Here is a 20,152-nt window from a genome sequence, read left to right as displayed (position 1 = left end):
TGGATTCACTATTACCACTTCAGGTAAGTCTGGCTAGATCCAGGCGTAAAATCTACACCAAAAACTTTCCGAAACCATAGATTTCCAACATAATTTCCAATTAATATATATATATATATATATATATATATATATATATATATTGAAATGTTCGGATGCCATGATAACATGGTCAGCCTTAATGAATTTATATTGCAATATCTCCTAATTCATATAAGTTATGGATTAGATCCACTCTAATACTATTTATAACAACTCAAGACCTCATCCAAAAATAACTAATCAGAAGTCATTATTTTTATTTTTTAATTTTATATAAATATTCAAGATCTATCCAGCGAATAACAGATATGGGACTAAATACACGTCCACATAAATTCTCACATGGTTAATCGAGAGCATTCCAGGTTTGGATTTCCAAATAGGATACCGAAAGTATATAAAAAAAAAAAAAAGTCCATTCTAAAGAAGATTTTGACCTTCAAAAATAGCTAAAAACAAAATTAAAATAGATTTTTACTGGTCACAGGAATTTTAAAATTGTTTGTATAAATAGAGAGATTGTAAGTATTCTATTTTAACTAATAAAAAAAATAATCTACAATCTTTCTATTTTGTTTTTTTTTTACTCTTACGAGATCTAAATTGAGCTGGGTCCAAGGAAATTTCTTTCTTTTTTTTTCTTTTTTTTTCAATCAGACCGGCTAAGATTAGCCCCTGAGTTTGGTAGTGAAGCCCAGCCTCGTACAAGGAGGCTTGTCAAGAGAAAGATTGCTTGCCATGCTTATAAATTTATCGTGCATAGGCTAAGCTGATTCATGAACTCAATACATCACCCTAGCAGCCAAGCATTCCTCTCTCAGCGCATGCGCACTTGCATCATTTTAAGGCAAAGCTACATTGCAACAACTGCTTTGGCGCGATAAATAGATATATATATAGCATTAAATCCTCACAGTAATATCCAGTGCTCTGATCCCAACTCCTCAGTTTGCAGGCTTTACCTGCAAACAAGCATTGCCCTTCACAGGAAGATTTCACGCCATCAAATGGAAGTACCTACAAAAATATCAAGGTTATAGAAATGGGGAAAGAAAAAGAAGAAAAGATACCAACGGGCGTAATCTTATAGTTAGATGTCCCTTCTATAAGTTCAGGGACTCACCATTTTGTTAATTGGATGAAGTTGGTTCATGTTAGCTCAGTGGAAAAACTTATAAAAATGTTGAGGTTCTAGGGGGAAACTGAAGAAAAGGTATCAAACAAGCATAATATTTGAGCTATTAAGGACTGAATAAATTTCTGCAATCCCAAGGACCAAGAACAACGCAAGAAAAATGTAGGTGTTTAAAAGGTGTTTAAAGGTAACATAGATATCTTGCTGCAAGCATTGATAACAAGCATCAAAAACCTCAAAAGAAACTACACCCTATCAACCACCACACGCTTCTCTCCTTATAGCGTTAACAGGAGTATCAGTGTCCACTCCATCGAGGGGGAGTCGAACATATCTCACCGCTGATCCCCTGATAACAAAAGGCGAGTTCGAGCTTGGACTATCAACCACCACGGGCTTCTCTCCTTGTTGCATCATGAAGAATATCAATGTCGACTCCATCAGGAGGGAGTTGAACATATCTCACCACCGATCCCCTGATAAAACAGTTTCTTACCGACAACTGCAAAATAACAGAGCCAGCATAAAAATTTATACTCTGCAAACTATACAAATAACAGAGGCCCTTTAAATGATTGATGCATAATGAAAGCATGGGAAGCAGTACACTTGATAGAGAATTGTAGAAGTTTGACAACAAAGCATGAGAAGCGATGCAATGATGCACAAAAGTGAAGTCGCAATGATCTATGTTATGTTAGTAAAGAAAGCTTAAAGCTTATAGAGACTTAAGACAATAAAATTATATATTTTCATCATTTCATATGATTGATTTGAGAATGAAAGGATGGGGAATCGATGACTATAAACAAAAGCTAGCAATATAGCCCTTTCTAACGGCTACGAAAAATGCCAAAACACTAGTGGAGTTAAATAATATAATACAATGGTAAGTCATTCTTCCATGGTGCTGATCAAAGAAGTATCAACAGTTGGATGTCATGGAACAGAAATATGATGTATAAGTTTTGTTTTGCAACAATTTACGTAAGAGTGCAACTCGACTTTGCGGCCTTCCCTTTTTCTGGGCAGAGTACAGGGTAACTTATAGAAGAAGAATCTACAATTGGTCAGATGCAGCACGATAATAAGACAACGACAGAGAAACAAATAGCCAAAAATAGAAAAACCATAATGGTGAAAGCTGTAAAGGTGCAGAGAAAGGAGCAAGACATACAAAATTTAGGACCAGCACGATGGTCATGCGACAATGACAAAATCAACTACATTGTCTCTTCTAGTTACATAGAAAAGGATTAGCCATAATGATCAACCAAACATGTAATGATCAAAAGTAGCTGTCAATTTGTTTGAAGTAAATAATGCAGCTTCAACAAAATGAATGCAGATCAAACATTTAAACTGGTGATAATGCAATTTAAAACATAAAACCTTAGCCAGTAGATATTTTCCGATGTACGTGGGTTTCGCCTTGTAAATTAAGTACAATCAACAATGCTTAATCAGTCAGGTAGTACACATTTAGAAGTACTTGGCACAGATTTATTTCCATGTGGCACGCACCTTTTATTTTGCGGCACATACTTATAACTACTTGGTACACATTTAATTCCATTTGATGGCACTTAGTTAAAGACATACTCTAAATTGGATAATTGTGTTGTTTTTGTTTCCGTCATCCAGCCAGAGTGAAGGACCTACATTGGAAAGTTTACATATCCGCTTAAAAGTGGCTAAGAGGTCTTTGTTTTTGGTTGATAAGAGGGTGTCCAAAGTTGAGAAGGTCCTCCGAGATAATGGTCTCTTGGTGGATGACGAAAATGTTCAGCATGATACAGATTTTACTGAGATAAGCAAAGTTTGATGAATTATTAACTATGTCGTCGTGGGGATCATGATTGTTGTTATGAATTAAATACAACTCATTATTAGGTGAGTGAAGAGCATACTACAGTTGAAGCTAAGGACAAAGGTGTCGTGGAGAAAGATGAGATTCACGATAATGCAGATGAGGTGGAGGTATGTAATTATTTGATTTTGATAAAATATTTTTTTATCATTATACTATCTTGTTTATTACTTGAAATGCATATTCTTATCAGGTTATTTGGCCCATTGATGTTGAGGGTGAGAAAGAAGGTGGACCCATCTCCACGAAATATGTTTCCTCCTTATGCCGGCGCGTGAAGTTTGGAGCACGTGAGCACCCCCTGTCCCCTACCGCCCCCCACCCCCTGTCCCCCCCAAAAAAAAAACCACCAAAAAAAAAAAAAATCGTAAACAATACAATTTAGGAATATCTAGGATTAAAGTCTCAAGAAGCTGATGGTTCCTTACCAGCCAAACAACTGTCCTAAATCTGGCCAATCAGCTGCCACATATCTGTGGACCGAACATATGGTAAGGAACAGGGGCAGCAAATCAAATGCTCTTCCAGCATTTCCCCACTAGTCATATATTGCCTCATAGAAGAATATTAGATCCTCTAATTTCACTTCTTCTTCAAAGTGATAAAAAAGACCAAGTACCTGCTAGCCTACAAGCTACCGGTTCTCTCATGTATAGCTATTATAATGTCACACTGTTCACATTAAAAATTTACTTGAAAAGTTATGTTAATGTCATTTAACAACACCATCCAGCAAGGATGCATAAAAGGATCCGGCACTAAAATCTTTTTACTCCAGAACCATTCCCCAAGATGGTTAATTTCCTCTAGGTTTTTTTGTCTCTTTATAATGTCAAGTACCAGACCACATCAGCAACATTTCTGCATCGTTAGGAGTTGTATGATATGGGCTGGGGCCAAGATATAATGAAGCCAACCCTCTCAACAGTAAGCCATTACAGAACTTATGTCTTTGCCAGATTGTAGATAGGGAAAAAGTTTGTCCAAGAAAAAAGAGTTATGAACCATTTTATCATTCTTCTTTTTTATTTTGAAAAGAATTCAGCCTCTTAGAAAATCTTCCCAGATAAAAATATTTCTTCCCAAATGCTACAAAGCTATCAATTATTTTAAAATCCAGAGCACAATGGTTTCCCTCGTATTGATTTTTCCCTTACCACCTTCCTCCAAAGTTGTTTTTTGCGTGATATTGCACTAAATTAATGTCCAGAATAAACATTCAACAAAAATTTCTTTCACAGCTGATATTGAATAATTTGCTATCTCAACGAACAATATTTGTCCCATAAATTGTCCAGCATACTTATGAATCAACCCCACCCCATTCCAAGAGAATTTGTTTTACTTAAACAAAACCCTTTACATATGCCCCTCATTCAAGAGAATGGGGTGAGAGGAAGTTTCTCGATAGTTTAGACCTATATGCATTTAGCTAGAAAAGATAACCTATGAGTTTGAGTTGAAGCATTGCCTATTTTTAACATTCAGATGTGCAGAGCAGAGTAGCTTCCCTGGTACATTTGTATCCCATTGTTCAGACTTAGGGCTGTGATCTTTAATGCTTTCTAGCAGATAATTATGCAGAAACATATCCATTATTTTCAAGAAACATCTCATTTGGAATCCTAATACGGCAGCAACTATATGCTTATACATATATAAATACGTACATAATGCATGTATGTAAATACGTACATATACATCGTATGTATGTATATACATACATACTATATATATGTCTCTATGGGCTAGCACCCAGACATATTGGACCTAAAACAGGTGCCAAAACACTCAAGCAACATGGGGAAATTTAATGGGAAAATTAACAAAGTTAAAAAGGCTGAGTACAACAAATTTTACAAAGATCTGAGTTCAAAACTGAATGAAAGGGTAGAATAAGATAATGACGAAGTTGAGTGGATAATCCTAGATAAAAGAAAAGAAAGGCCTGATTTGATTGTTCCTCCTCTCTTTCCTCCATGTATTCTCATTGTATATAAGGAAATTCCAGTCTCATATACAAAAAGCTATTTGTAAAATAATAGAGGATACCTTACTTTTGAGGAATTCTACACCAACTATGGCTTGCCATAGTTCATCCTATTTGCATATCTCTAATTTACTCCAAGATACATAAATGGTAATAAAATTTAAAACCTAACACCTGACGTGACTTGCAACATAAATGCAGAGAAAGAAGTAATTTGCTAACTCAGGGTTCCAAGTTTCTCATGAGGATATCCATAAGTAAACTTATGATCAGGCTACTGCTTACAGATTTCGAAGTGCCAAACCATGCCAAAGGCTTCCTTTTTCTCTCAAAAAGAATAAGAGATGATACCACCAGTATCCTTTATTTGTTAAAGGCAAGTCATTACATATATTTACTGATGCAGCCCAAGGCACCAGAAAAATCTTCAATTCTCAGTTATATGGTAATACATGAAGATGAAGATGGATTTTTTTTTTTAATGTCGATCAATAGCATATGCTATTTGTTTATTTTTTTTCTTTTCTTGTTTAACTATAAAAATCCATGTTTATATTTCTATAGCCATATCTATTATTTGTTGCAAATTTGAAGATGGCTGACTAAGGAGAGCAAAGTGTGTGGTGTTTCAAGAATCATTTTGCTTCTTTTCTATTTTTGTTTTATACGATAACAACAACTCTAAAAGAAGGCTTCATAGTGGAATTAGCAAGATCGCACAACGACTATTATTCCTGACACAGGAGATGATAATGGCCTTAGTTTTGGTTAGTTGGCAAGGGAGAGAGAGTCAACAGAGACGAAGGAAAAAGTTAAAGAGCATTAGCAATGAAAGAGTAGATGACACTAAAAATCCGCATATATGAAACATATTTTATTCCTACATTCTAGTGCAGCTACTATTATTTCCTCTTCCAAACCCTACATTACTGCTCCAATCTCAACAATTTCAGGCTGACCTATGAATCCCATACTGTCACTTTATCGAATTAAAACCAAGTCCATCATTAGATCTTGTTTGTTCATATCCTATCATATAACTTTGGGGTGATCTTACATCCCTCTCGGGCATCCATTCGTATCTTCTCTCACCCTTTAACCACTTCTTATCCTTACTCCAGAAAAGCCCTAACCTTGTAAACCCCCCCCCCCCCTCTCTCCAATTCTTATTTCTCTCCAATCCACTACTAGATTTGATCAAGTTTCCTGCAGAAAAGATGCAAACTGCCCTTTACGACCACTCCATAAAACAGTTTTCAACCTAACAGAATTTAATGTTAAACTCCGTAAAGTCACATTCTTGTATCCTTAACTATTTTTTTCATTTACTATTTTCAAGAACCAAATCTCCTGTAAACCCTGTTCATCCTTGCCCATATGCTGGAACTCTCACCTTGGATACAGATTGATCTTCAGCACAGCAATCAGTCCTCATGAAGGACGGATCGATCCTACCATCTCGAATATCTTGAATGAAGAAGCACAAAGAATAACCGTCCAGAGTCTTGACTAGCCAAATGACAGACCATAAATCTGAAAGGAAAATTCCGGTCTCTCTATCCAGACACACTTAATTTTCCCATCCTAAAGTTCGGTTTCTTTACAACCTTTAAATATTCCCAGCACAAGATCTAAACTATAAGCACAAACCCTAGTTTTTAAGTCTGACGAACTCTAACCACCAAATTTGCCCTTTTTTAAATGGAGCATGAATTCAAGAGTACCAGACAATCTTTAACAACCAGTAAGCCAAGTTCTACATCTAGGAACCAAAAAGAGAGTACAGCAGATTAAAAAAAAAAAGAGTGGAATAATACCAAGTGGGGATACTTGTCTTGATCGACGACCCTACTGTTCTCGAGCTTTATATTGAGGTACTGATCTACGGAATGGAGGATGCCTCGGATGGCGATGTCGTTCTTCAACTCCACCGTCACTTCCTTCCCCACCAGCTCCTTGAAATACGAGAAGAAGAGCTGCGAGGGAAAGAAGGAAAACCGTTCGACAGAATGCCTCAAAGGAGGTACTTTTGTTAACAGGCAGACGAGAGAACAAATAGTTCGAGCATACCATCTTCGATCTCTCGAGAACGATAGTGAAAAGGAGACGCCCTCAGCGCTTTCCCCTCTCGAGCGGAGGAGTATGTTGACGATGATTTGCTCCGGCTTCAAAAGTACAGGACCGAGAGATTAGTGACGGGCGTTTCCCAATCGGAGAACACTCCGGTTATAAGCATAGCGGATAACCTAAGTCCTATGCAACTTGACATCCATATTCCTAAATTAAAAAAAAAAATCTATATCTATATTTATTAATGAAATTAAAAAAAGTTCAAATATATATATATATATATATTTCAGGTGTTCTCGAAGGATCAATATGGTTCAAATAAACCCTTAATTTCTACTTTTTGATTATTAAATAATGGTAATATTGTGGGACACGTGTCAAGGTTTAGTTTGAGTGGTTACAAAAAATATGCGATTAATTGTTAGCTAAGGGGGAAAATAAAAAGAACAAAAAGAAGAGAGAAGTGAAGTGCCCAACATGTTTAGGATTGATTGCATTTTTTTTTTTGTGTGTGTGTCCCCAATGAGTTTCTTCTATCTTATTTTAATTAAAAATCTAATCTTAGATCTCTTCTTCTTGGTCTTATTATGTTTTTAATTTTTAAAATACATAATTGATAAATGATAACCTGAAAAATATGTTGATAGATTAGATATGGACCTAGATAAACCAAATGGAGCGGATATAAATTTATAAGAAATATAGATGGGTCAGATAATGGTTGAGGACTTTTTGATGTTTTCCAAGAAAAAAATGTTTAGAATTTCTTAGTAGCAATGTAACTAAAAGCCTTGAAATACACCAGAAGTGGCTGCTTATATATATATATATATATATATATATATATATATATATATATATATATATATATATATATATATATATATATATATATATATATGTCTTAGAGATGCATCATATTGCAATTTGCTGTTAAGTGCATTAGAGTACTCATCCAATGAAGCTTCACTTTCTTGAATCTTGAATCTTGATAAAGTATTGGAGACACCTTTCTCATGCAAACTATGAAGCTTTCCTACCACATACTCCAGAGGAAATGTCATCAAATCACAATTGCTCCTTGTATTGGCTGCATATATTCGCTTGTAAAGCGCATATCATATTCATGCAAGCATATTTACTCAAACATCTTCGAGATGGAAACTTCCATAGTTGCATTATCATAAAGCTACAACACACTATTCCAGACAGCTCAATAGTCCATCAAGCACTTAGTTGTATCCTGCATCCATAAGATATCCTGCATTTACGATTTATCATGCTCATGAACAACATATGTACCCACAGCTTCGAAGGCTTCCCAACAGTTCAAGATAGTGCAAATCATTTTTTTATGAATACAATAATCAGAATTGTCACACAACCCACCCCAGGCACAAGGCTTTAACAATTCCCCCTGGTAATTCCAACATCAAAAGAGCTTTATTACCACCTATTTCAGCATGCTATTTAGCTACTTTTCCTGTTCCACGCATGGGATATCCTAGAATATCACAGCTGCATTTACCCCCTAAAATATGGGATATCCTGCTCTCAGTGTAGGACGTTCATCTGTGGAAGCACTTCAAGCACTGCAAGGTTGCCCATACAATCTGCTCAATTGTTCCAAATGTAAAAGAGAGTGACAAATGGCATATATTAAAATAACAAGCCAACTGCAACAGGCTGAAGTGTGCCAGCAGCATCTAGCAGCATTGATATAAGATAATACAATACAACAAATATGGCATCCTGCTAATCCTTTGACTCAAATAAAGACTTAAGAATAACAGTTGTTATATAGCCCAATGTAGCCCACCTTGTCGTCGTTTAGTGTCGCAACTGCCTTCAGACTATGAACTTCAACATCGAGCAACAGCAACACCAACAGCCAGAGTCATGTCAGTAAGCTGTATTACAACCTTCTCAGCCAAGCCAAATTCTTCCCATCATGGATACCTTTACAATCTTTCAACCCCGACTCCCAGTCTGATACCAGAGCGAAATTAAATGAGAGTCCTATCTCTTGATAGTGAGTCTGTACAGTTGGCAATGCACGAGCAATATTGAATATGATGACAATGGAACAATCTGAGTTCACCAGGGAGTTGATGTCATGACATGCGAACTAATTGCATATCTGTAATCTAACAAATTACCAATGACTACTAGGACCACCATGAGCTGCAGCCACTTTACTTCCAACATAAGGCTTTGGCTGCACAATATTAGGTCCTTCAATTCCCTCATCTCCTCTCTCAATCTTACAGCTTGGGTTCCTTCTGGGATATGAAGATGCATATTGTGCAGGGATGGCAGGATTTCTGGCAGCTCTTCGCTGTTCATACAGCTCAGAACCCGAGGTTGTGCAGTTGTTGTAATGCAACAATGATCCAACAACTTTGCCAGGCCTTGCAGCAGCACCTGTCACGCAAAGCAATATCCATAATGAGCTTCACATCATTCAGTGGCCAAAGAAAAGCTGTGTTTTGCAACAACACAGTAAAACATGCAAAATCCACTGAAACTATTAGGTCATTATTTAATAAATGCAAGTGAAAATTATTGATCTGTTATGGTAGTTCTGTAGCATTTACTGTCTTTCTGAGTTGTTTATATGCATCAAATTTGAATCAAGTAATTGACCGTGGCAATAGTAAAATTAGAAGAAAAAGGAAGTCATGATAAGTAGAAAAGCTGAGAAAAAGTGTTTCAAAAGAATCAGCATGATACGGTATTACAGTTCATAACCAAACTTCACAAAAAATTGCAGGCTCCCAATACCTTGCACTTCTTGATAATAAATGAAGTGATAGGATCCATAAGCTCATCGTTGACAACAAATGAAGTGACAGGATCCACAAGCTCATCGTTGACAATAAATGAAGTAGCAGGATCCACTAACACAGCTCCTTTTCATCCATAATACCATCCAAAAGACAATGCATCTAAGAAGTATTCAAGGAATCCTCTCTCTAGGACATAGTTTCCAAAAATAAGTGGGATAAAGAATACGGGCATTAAAAAAGAATCATGTTTGTGAAAAGAAGGTTTGTTATGTTTGTATCCATCTATTTCTTAACTATGCCACTTTAACCTTGTTTGATCCATCTTCTCTGGTCTAATGGATTAGTAACATTGAAGAGATTAATATTTGTTAACATCTATATATATATATATATATATATATATATATATATATATATATATATATATATATATATATATATATATATATATATATATATATACATACATACATACATATAGAGATAGAGACAGACAGACAGATTATTTAAAGGAGAATAAGAAGAAAAACTAAAAGATGATGTGCGTAAAATGTTCAGATCTATTCTTTCTTCTTTTTTTTTTGAAATTTACAGTAAATAATGGACTCTGTTTAACTTATTCAGGGAAAAAATTCAGCAGATTTGCTTAACCATAAAAAAAAAGGCAACAAGATTTTCCCAAACTATGAACATGCAAGATGACTGCTATTATAGCAGTAGCTCTCCAATATAATCTGCTAATAAATTGCAACTCCTTTGCACTAACATCCTCCCACGTCAAGTTTGTTTCGATTGACCCACCCTTTTGTACTAGTAATGATAGATGCATTAGCAGATTAGTATCCAAGAGGAGGTAACATGGTGTATGCTGTTTGTGAACTGTCATTTAAATAGACTAGACTACTCCAAATTGGAGTTATTGAGTAAACTTCAAAGAATGAGGAGATAAAAAGATGGGCAAACCAAAATAGAGAAAACAATCTGCTAACGACGAGGCACCAGTCATTTTCACATATTGAACCCACGACCTTCAGCAACCATAGGTCTAATATCATGTTAACTAATCATTTTGCCCCAAAAGCTTAAACTGTTAAGGAATGCATTAACAATATATATTGGGCTTAAAAGATCAGAAAAGGACCAAATGATATGGAGGGGGAGCTATAGCGATGCTACACAACAGAAGCATATCAGGAAGACTAAGAGTAACATTATAAGAGAATGATCAAGGTGGCCACTGCTATACCGAACATGCTTCAGAAATAAAGAGACGAGCATTCATGAATAGTGGAGATGAGGATACTTCGACCAAGGCATTGTAAAACAAGGACAAGGGTAGAAACAAGTACATTAATGGATGACAACAAAATGCACAGATAAGAAGACCTCTTGAGATCGACAGGTAATGTGAAAAGAAGATCATATAAGGCAAAAGTCTGAGAAAAGGGGGCAAGATGGGGCAGTACTAGGATTACTTGAATTAAGTGCAGGAAGAAGCAATCCATTTGCATATCCCCCTTTCTTAGAGTTCTCCAATTAAATTGACCCCATTCAGAAGCATAATAATGGTGGCTGTTTCAATGTTGCATAGTTAGCTCTCCAGGCCAACTATATGACACTTAAATCACTTTCTAGCTTTGCTTCTTTGGTGGAGTAATATTATTGGTGGAATTCACATGATTCTTCCTATTCTTTCAAAATGTCATTTAATTTCTATTTATTATTTTAGAGATCAAGCTCCCAGATGAATATCTTTAACATGCCTACCATAAAGTATATTAAGATTATCTTCAATATCAAACAGCCCATGAGATTAAATGCTATCCACTAATTGAAATTACATATAGAAGTATGGAAAATAGAGCCAACAAGTTCACTTGCTGCAGAAAAATTGTAAGAAAACTCTATATTACCTTGGAATCTTTGGGGAACTTGAAGTGGAGCCCTTGTCATAGGGACCATGCAATTCTCTGGTTTTGGCTTCTCAGTTTCCTTGATTAAACATTTAGAAAAATCTTCTGTAATGTCCCTTGAGTTCTGCATCTTGTTATCTGAATAAAAAACACAAGGCCTATGCACACAAAGCTGAATCAGTTTCATACACAAAGAGAAACCGATTCCTTTGGCTATCTTCAAGCATGAAATATCAGGTACCTGGGTAATGACGCGTGTTGCCTCTCAGGTGGGGCAACAGTTGCACCATTTCCATAGTTCTCTTCAAGATAAGCAAACTGCTTCTTGAAGTGATCCACAGCACTGCAAACAAAATTAGTTGAATCTAAATTTCAAGATTTTCACTAACACTGATGGCTAAGAAAGAAGAGTTTAAAAAAAGTGGGAATTAGATGTTCTAGACTAATTAATTAATGGCAAAAAGGTTTCTAAAGATAGTGACCATCCTGCCAGCGTGACACATGTTGTGCTGCACACCGTTCCATGCCAAAATAAAAAAACAAAAAAATAAAAAGTAATTTAATTGGTGTCATTCTGACCCATGCTGGATGCCAGTACTGGCCTGACTTGTTATGTGTCCACCAGTACCACCAGCAGTTGAGAACTTGGATGGCAATATAAATATTTATTGGTATACAATTACACTACACTATTTTTGAGAACAAGGTGACTGAAGCCAATGGTAAAGTAAATATTGTTAAATTACCATGAAAACATAATTTGAATTAATGATCAAGGGAATACTTCTCTAAGACATTTTTAGATTTACAATTTAGTTTGCACATATGCAGCTTTGTTCTAGGTAATTTCAATAATTATAAGAATCCAAGGTCAAGCATGTAGAGTTTTCTAAGGCCTAAAACAACTGTTATGTTCCAGACTGACAAAAGGAATTATAACCAGGAATGTGTGGGAAAGTGGACATTTTAGAAACAGTTTTAGTCATTGCTCAGGAAATGTCTATAGGTTCAACATTCTGGTAAGAATCCGAAACAGGTACATTACCTAGGTAGAAAATTCCGGCCACTAAGAACTATACACCCATCTCTCTCTCTCTCTCTCTCCAAGCATCATTATGAGATATGAATGCTTTAAAGAAACTTAAGATCATGAGAACAATTAGAAACACCTAAATGGTGAAGTGAACCTGTGTACAGCTGTCAGTTCCATGAGCTGCCCGCTAGCTGGCTTGAAAAGTTGCTCAATTAGTAAATGAGACAAGCTTGAGCCCGAAACTGAGCTCAAACTAACTTCAAGCTTAGCTTCAGAACTGCCATAACAATAGTTTATGACTCGTATGCATGAGTATGTCTGGATGCCCATGTGCATGTACATTTGTTTCAACTAAACTATTATTTCTAATAAAGTCTATCATTTAAGAATAATTTGAGATCAATGTAGTTCAGTAACTAAGTGTTACCACCATTCTAAACTCATTTAGAATCTAATGATTGAGATATGCTAAATATGTATACTAAAAGTCATGGTGGGGCTCTAGCTCCTGCCAATGAGCTGCTCATTAACAACTTGACTTCAGCTTCAAATTAATTGAGTCAACTTTAAGCCTAGGAGTTAGTATCAAATTATTATTAAGCTGAGCTTGAGCTTGGCTTGATTATAAACAAGTCAAGCTAGAACAAGAACTGGCTTGCCAAGCTTAGCTAAGTTGCACCCATAAACCAGGATAAGTGCATTGAAAGTTCAGAATAGATACATCTTAGGTAATTTCATTATGGAAAGCCAGATGCAAACTTCGCGACAATACAAGCCTCCAGCATGTATATTCAGTAATTATGATCTCAAAGGAACTGAGTATAGGAATCAGGACTCCAATGGTCCCGAAGTTTTGGGATTAGGTCATTATAGCAAAATACCTTGGATACATGAAACCAGTTGACTCCGTCCCTTCCAAGAACTCTTTCTTCAGCTTTGGATGATACTCAAGAATTTCTCTATATATGAGCTCCCTTACATCCTCCTTTGTTATCCTTCGTCTCTCAAATTCAAACTCCATTTTGGTAACTGGCTGAGCAGAAGGCTCCCTCTCAACCTTTGCTATATTCCTGAAATAGGGATCGGCCAAAGCCTGACACCTTGTGGCAAAATCAGCTTCTTTAGATGGAGCAAGCATATTTACATACAAAGTAAAGGAGAAACAGAAAGCTTCATTTCTACTATGGTAATCCAGTTGAAGCCTGCTAACTGTACCTCCTCAGCAGTTGGGCGATCCTTGGGTTCAAAAGCTAGCATCCTCTCTAGCAAACGAAGAGCAAGTGGATCGGTATTTGGAAATTTCTGAGAGAAAGGTACAGGTTTTTTCCTGCGCATGCTGCTTAAATATCGTCTGGCCTTCTCATTGCGTACCTGCAGAAAGTAAAGAAAGGTTCAATGTAGCTACTACAGATTACCATGACCTAAAAAGGACATCCTCATGCATGTTAAAGAGTTTTTGTGAAGTGACATGGACCCTGGCAATGGCTTCTGGAGAAGGAGTTCCCAACAGATCTGTCATTAAATCCAATTGGTGGACCACATTCTTTCCAGGAAAAAGAGGCTTTCCAGTTAATAATTCGGCAAAGATACAGCCAATGCTCCAGATATCTATTGCTGGTGTGTACTGCAACAGATTCAAATGGTAAACTAAATTACATAGATGTACAGATGCTTTTACAAACTTAAGGACAAAGATATTGTCAGAATTTTATTTATCAATGAGACAATCAAGGTGCCTATTCACAGGCTAATATAGCAAAAAGAGCCTAAGGTTGCTTGGGTAAGGGATATAATTTTGTTCATTTTTCTTAGCGCTATGGTGATAAATAGAAGACTAGCCATGGCATAGAGCAATAGCAATACCAAGAAATGTTTAAATCCGCCAATATATTACTAGCAAATAATACTTTGTTACATTATGTGACCAAATGTTTCACAGATCATAAAACACTATCAACATTACTATGAACATGAAACACCAACTATATCAACAAACAAACAAAAAAGAGACACACATGCATGAGTGTATTATTATAAAAAAAAAATCCCAGTTTCTAACACTTGATATGTGGGGCCACATCCATCCAGCAAGCTCCCCTCTTTGCTGAGAGCTTATGACCTTCCACCCCTTTCATCTAGCTCAAGGAAAAATTAGTCACAAATCCACCAGTCCAATGCAAGATTATGAGAGTTCATTTAAACCACAAGCTCTCTCATGATATATCACCCCTTTATGCAAGAATATAGCCAGCAACTCGCCCCTTTTTCATGATGACTGAAGTGACTATCTATCTCAATTTGCCACCAAAGTGGGGTCATATCTTCTAAATCAAGTGAAAAGCACTCATCCGAAAAGTTGTACTTCTCGAACACTGTCAATAGCTTGGCCTCTTTGATTTCCAGTAATCAATCCAATACCAGTTTTGTTTGGATTCCCACTACAGAGGCATCAGTGTTTGTTTTTATGCAGCCCCTCTCAGGTGCTTTCCCTCTGCATCAAATCTTCTCTATAATTCTGGTCCTCCATCCTGTTTTCCAAGCTTGTCTTCTAATTTACAGAACTGTTTTAAGTTTTAACCAAGAGTTTTAAATGCCAGAGGCACAAGACACATGTGCTAGCTGTCCATGTTAAAAAATAAGGTCAAATTGAATTAAATAAAATAAAATAAGGAATTTAAAAAGCCCTGTTTATTAATAGCATTCAATAGATGCCAATGCTAATCCATGCCAAGTGTCAATACGGCTTGGCATGGTGCATGGCAGAAGGCACAGGCCAGCACTTGAAACCATGGTTTCAAATTAAATGTTTTCCTATTTTTAATTTTAACTTCTACCCATAAATCATTTTCGTCTCCTTAACCAAGAACTCAATAAAGAAGAGATGACAAAAGTCCAATTACTGTGCATTGATAATGGTTGAGCCAGACTAATCATCCCAACCACTTGGTGGTTGTTGTAAGGTCAATATCCATCAAAACTTTCCATACTTTTCTAGATCTTCAGTAATTAAATAATGCAACATAAGAGAGAGAAGCATTCATTTCCAATATTATAACTGTTATGGTGACATTTCTTTGCAGGGAATTATTCAAGCATAGACCATTCACTGATTTTCCAATAAAATACAGAAGTAATATTATAAATATACTAAGACAGAACATAATTAAAATTTAGCCAAAGAAAAATATTCTTCAAATAGTAGCTCATATAAAATCTAGATCACCAAAAGCAGTATTAGAGCTTTGATTTTTTTAAAAAAAATCAACATGAAGGATGAATAAATCCTACAGACCTTCGAGAAAAATGATCCACACAATTCAGGCGCCCTATACCACCTTGTTGCAACATAATCCTGCAAGTAGTGCCAAAAATAATTAGGTTAGTTCAATTGTTCAAACTGCTAATTCAATGTTGAGATCCAAGGGATATTATTTATAAAACTACTGGCCATATTTAACTGAGAAGAAAATACCGTCCAAAATATGGCAGTGGGAGTGTCATTGAAGGCCACCCTTGCAAGTCCAAAGTCACATATCTTGAGTTTGCAGTCAGCATTCGCTAAAATATTTTTGGGTTTGAGATCCCTGTGAAATACATTTGCTGCAAATCATAGGCATGAAAGCAGAAGAATAAAATTAGTAGCCAAGAAAAAGACCAAGTTGGATTAAGATCGATACACAACATTCAATGTGATTCATGCATGATTTGGAAAACCATAATCCCGATGAAGAAGATAATTATGTACCTCAAGTATCTTTAAATGCTTTTGCTAGTGTTTTGACATTTGGCATGATACAGTACAAAAACACTATATAGCAGCAAGAAAAAAAAAAGGCAAAAGAAGCCAATGTTTCAAGCAAAGGGCAGGTGGGAAAAGAATTTAAAGGATTGTCCCTGAATGAATAACAAATGAAGAGCTTTACGAATTTAGGGACCATTTTAGTTGTCTGAGTTAAGAAAAAGTGTGGGAATGGCAATGAAGAACAGATGCAGAAACATGTAATAACTTATGATTAGAATTATGCAATACTTTATAATTTATTCCTATGGTTGTATTCTCAAGAAATGCATGAACAACGATTTAAAAATGATGAAAAAATAAATCAAAAGTCCTGATTGAAGATTGATTTTGAAAAAATATGCAGTAAAGAGAAAGATATTAGAACAATGAAGGACCTGGAAGCAGCTGCAGAAGCAGGAGCAAGACTGAAGAGTAGGTGTGACTCAGCTACGTATCAAAATTATACAAATCTCTAGTCCTTAATCAACTTAAATCAACCCCATATTCCTAAGAGTAGCCAATTTTTATGGCATATAATTGGACTAAGAGAATTCAGAAACAATGGAATAAAGCAGGGGAAACAAGTCCCAGTAAATCACGTAACAAGCATATGGAGCAAAAATCATTTTGTGTTGGTTGATTCGCATCTATTATGCATCTAGATTTAAAGATATGTATTTAACTAAATTATGTTTCTTGCACCATAAATAGTTGATCTTGCATTATACTCCCCCAATCCTTGGGCTACTAATCTTTACATTAGGGTTGCTTCTGGCATCATCCTCCCTTACTTTTACAGCACGGTTGCAATGTCCATAAGCACGTGCATCTTTTAAAAAAGCAAATGAAATAGAAAATAAAAACTCATGCAAAAGATTGATGTACTACACCTGTGTGTATGTACTTTAAACCTCGAAGCAGTTGATAAAGGAAAAATTGATAGTGTTCTGGAGTCAAATCATCATTGGCCTTAATAACCTGGTGCAAATCAGACTCCATGAGTTCAAAGACAACATAGATGTCTTTGAATTCCCTTCTTGATGGAGGCAGTAGTATGTGTTTGATTTCCACAATGTCTGCATGACGCAGGAGTCTGAGAAGCTTAATCTCGCGAAGTATACGTGTGGCATCAGAGACATGTTCAAAGATATCATTGATCTTCTTGATGGCAACTTTTTCCCCAGTATGAGTATCGAGAGCAGAGCACACAACACCATAGCTGCCTTTCCCTATCACTTCTTCTATCCTGTATCTGCTACCCTCGCCATATTCTGTGAAGAAGTCTACTTCTGCTGATGCCTGCATAATCAATGTCATCAGGTCCAGAATATGGGCTGGCAGTTAGAACTACATAAAAAGCATGAGACTACAAGCAGCAACTACAATTTTGAACATATAAAAGGGAGGAAAAAGACAATCAGGGTAAAATGTGCCAAAAGATAGAAGTTGCCCAAAGATATTTTACTAATGCCAAAAGATATCTCCCCAATCAAGGGTAAAATATGCTCTCAAAAGATATATTTGCAAGCCTTATATAGATCCTTCATATCTCTATATAGGAGTTGGCATTTCTAAAACTTTTAATGGGCTGGAACATGACATAACAAGCGGGCATGATAAATAAAAGCTTATGCAAGCAAGTGATTAAGCAGCTACACAAATTCAGTGCCTTGCACAGAATAACCCTCCTTTAATCAGACAGAAAGAAGCAAAAAAGTCATCAGCAGATAAACTGGTCCACATGCAAGATGAACTAATTGCATGTGTTTGCATAATGCACTATCAGATGAAAATTTCAATGCTTTCAGGAGTGGGGTCACTAGAGAAACAGCAAGCAACAAACCTATTCTCAGCGTGTCACATCCAAACTATTCTCAGATGACCGTGGCTAATTTATCCAATCTCCAACAGTACAAGATCATCACACATCTTGGGTCATACGAGAGGTACGGGTACCACATCATCCAAACTGAAAATTCATCATTATTTATTCTACAGAGACATGCATACAAAATTTGACAAAATTGAGTATGTAACCAAGAAATTCCACCGCAATCTGCAAACGTCGAAATCTTCAAAAATTCGCATCAAAAATTGAAAATGATAAGGAAGGCTATAGGAGAAAGAAAAATTCAAACAATCTCTTGATTCTCCGCTTGTCTATTTGAGCACCACTTCATCCTCTGAATATAAAATTCGCCACTTTCAAGAATAGTTATATTATATTCAACACAGATGCCAAAAACTGGAAAGATCTCACCTACCAAAGAAAAACATCACAAAAGACAGACACGATCCACAAAATACAACAATAGAATACCAAAGTAGACAAAAGGAGGCAAAAACAGTCAAAGTAAGACCGATATGGTCTACCAAGTAATCAAGAAGAAGAAGAATGAATGAGGAAAAACTTCACCTTTCTTCTCTGATCTGGCTGCATCTTATCATAGGAGCCTCAAGGACCAACGAAACACATCCAACGCTCTCTTCCGTAGCTGCCACTATGACCACAGCTCAAACAGACAACCGATCAACCAGAAATCGCGAAAAATCACACATTTAAAAGGCCTCCAGGGACAGAACTAGAAAATATCGAAAGATTGATGGAAAGCTAAGATTTTTGAAATGGAAAGAGATCCAACAACAGCTGGAGATGCCGAAAAATAGATATAATCTCCTGAAACAAGGACGGACAACCCATAAGTGTAAGAAAAGTCGGAGATCGGACAAAGAAGGCAGCTGGAACCTCCTCCCTATTCTATCCAGTTCTCTCCTTCAAATTTTTATATTCTGGAACCAACCCTCCATTGGAAAACCAAGAACCTGACATGCAACCCAGGCGGAGTCCCCATCATCTCCTACACTTTTTAATCTATTCCCACCCAAAAGAGATTAAAAAAAAACTATTTTAATAGTAAAAAACTCACCTTTTCCTCTCCTGAAAGCTTATAAATTGCAGCGGTATTGAGCAAAAAAAAAAAACCTCAAAAAAATAAAAAAAATTGCCTTCTTCTCCGCTACAAGCACTGAAGCAATCTGACCAAGAAAAGGACAAAATTGAAGGGGGAAAAAACTGAGAGCAGGAAGGAGGAAGGAGAGGAGAGAACGAATCTTGGAAGGGGATGGGCCGACGGAAATATTAATAAGGCTAGTGGGATGGCGCTTGGTTGTGTTATGGTAAACCGCGGAGAAGTTTAGCGTCGCCTTATCGGCCGTAGTGGCGTTCGCTAATTGGACAGACTAGATCGGCCGACACCTTGATGGTTAAAGTTCTTTGCGGGTAAACTTACCGACTTTTTTTTTCGGTGTCATTCAAAAACTTTATATTTGGACATAATTTTGAAATGGTATCATTGTATACTCCTGGGTATTATTGGAAATATAATATATGTTGAATTAAATTAAAAATTGTTTTTAGAAAAAGAAAAGACGCTCTGCCGAAATAGTGAGTTTTTTTTTGCTAATAATTCAAATTTACAAAATATCTTCTTGAAATTTATATTTATTTTTATACCTTCATGAAACACTG

The 20,152-nt window shown here is 36.2% G+C and overlaps 2 protein-coding genes across 4 annotated transcripts; both read right to left on the bottom strand.

Annotated features, from left to right (window-relative positions):
* Positions 1-1,256: 1,256 nt before the first annotated feature.
* Positions 1,257-7,302, bottom strand: LOC103709913 (sm-like protein LSM2). Its single transcript, XM_008795443.4, has 3 exons — positions 7,108-7,302; positions 6,855-7,013; positions 1,257-1,679 (listed from the first exon to the last, which is right to left on the bottom strand). Exons 1-3 carry the CDS (start codon positions 7,108-7,110, stop codon positions 1,560-1,562), a joined length of 282 nt encoding a protein of 93 aa, XP_008793665.1. The 5' UTR covers positions 7,111-7,302; the 3' UTR covers positions 1,257-1,559.
* Positions 7,303-8,435: 1,133 nt separating this feature from the next.
* Positions 8,436-19,737, bottom strand: LOC103709912 (mitogen-activated protein kinase 15). 3 transcript variants are annotated; one of them, XM_039132274.1, is made up of 11 exons: positions 19,551-19,737; positions 19,040-19,446; positions 17,514-17,922; positions 16,315-16,442; positions 16,135-16,194; positions 14,317-14,466; positions 14,058-14,213; positions 13,724-13,935; positions 12,051-12,152; positions 11,810-11,967; positions 8,436-9,531 (listed from the first exon to the last, which is right to left on the bottom strand). In XM_039132274.1, the coding sequence occupies exons 2-11, from the start codon at positions 19,061-19,063 to the stop codon at positions 9,263-9,265; spliced, it is 1,668 nt and encodes a 555-aa protein (XP_038988202.1). In that variant the 5' UTR covers positions 19,064-19,446; positions 19,551-19,737; the 3' UTR covers positions 8,436-9,262. The 3 variants fall into 3 exon arrangements, with proteins under 3 accessions (XP_038988202.1, XP_008793664.1, XP_008793663.1); XM_008795442.4 differs by having other exon boundaries at positions 19,040-19,300; XM_008795441.4 differs by having other exon boundaries at positions 19,040-19,737.
* Positions 19,738-20,152: the final 415 nt, after the last annotated feature.

Source organism: Phoenix dactylifera, chromosome 12, assembly GCF_009389715.1.
Source record: "Phoenix dactylifera cultivar Barhee BC4 chromosome 12, palm_55x_up_171113_PBpolish2nd_filt_p, whole genome shotgun sequence".
NCBI classification, from domain to species: domain Eukaryota; kingdom Viridiplantae; phylum Streptophyta; class Magnoliopsida; order Arecales; family Arecaceae; genus Phoenix; species Phoenix dactylifera.
Note: the sequence above shows the minus strand (reverse complement) of the source record. Positions and strands in the feature narration are given on the sequence as shown.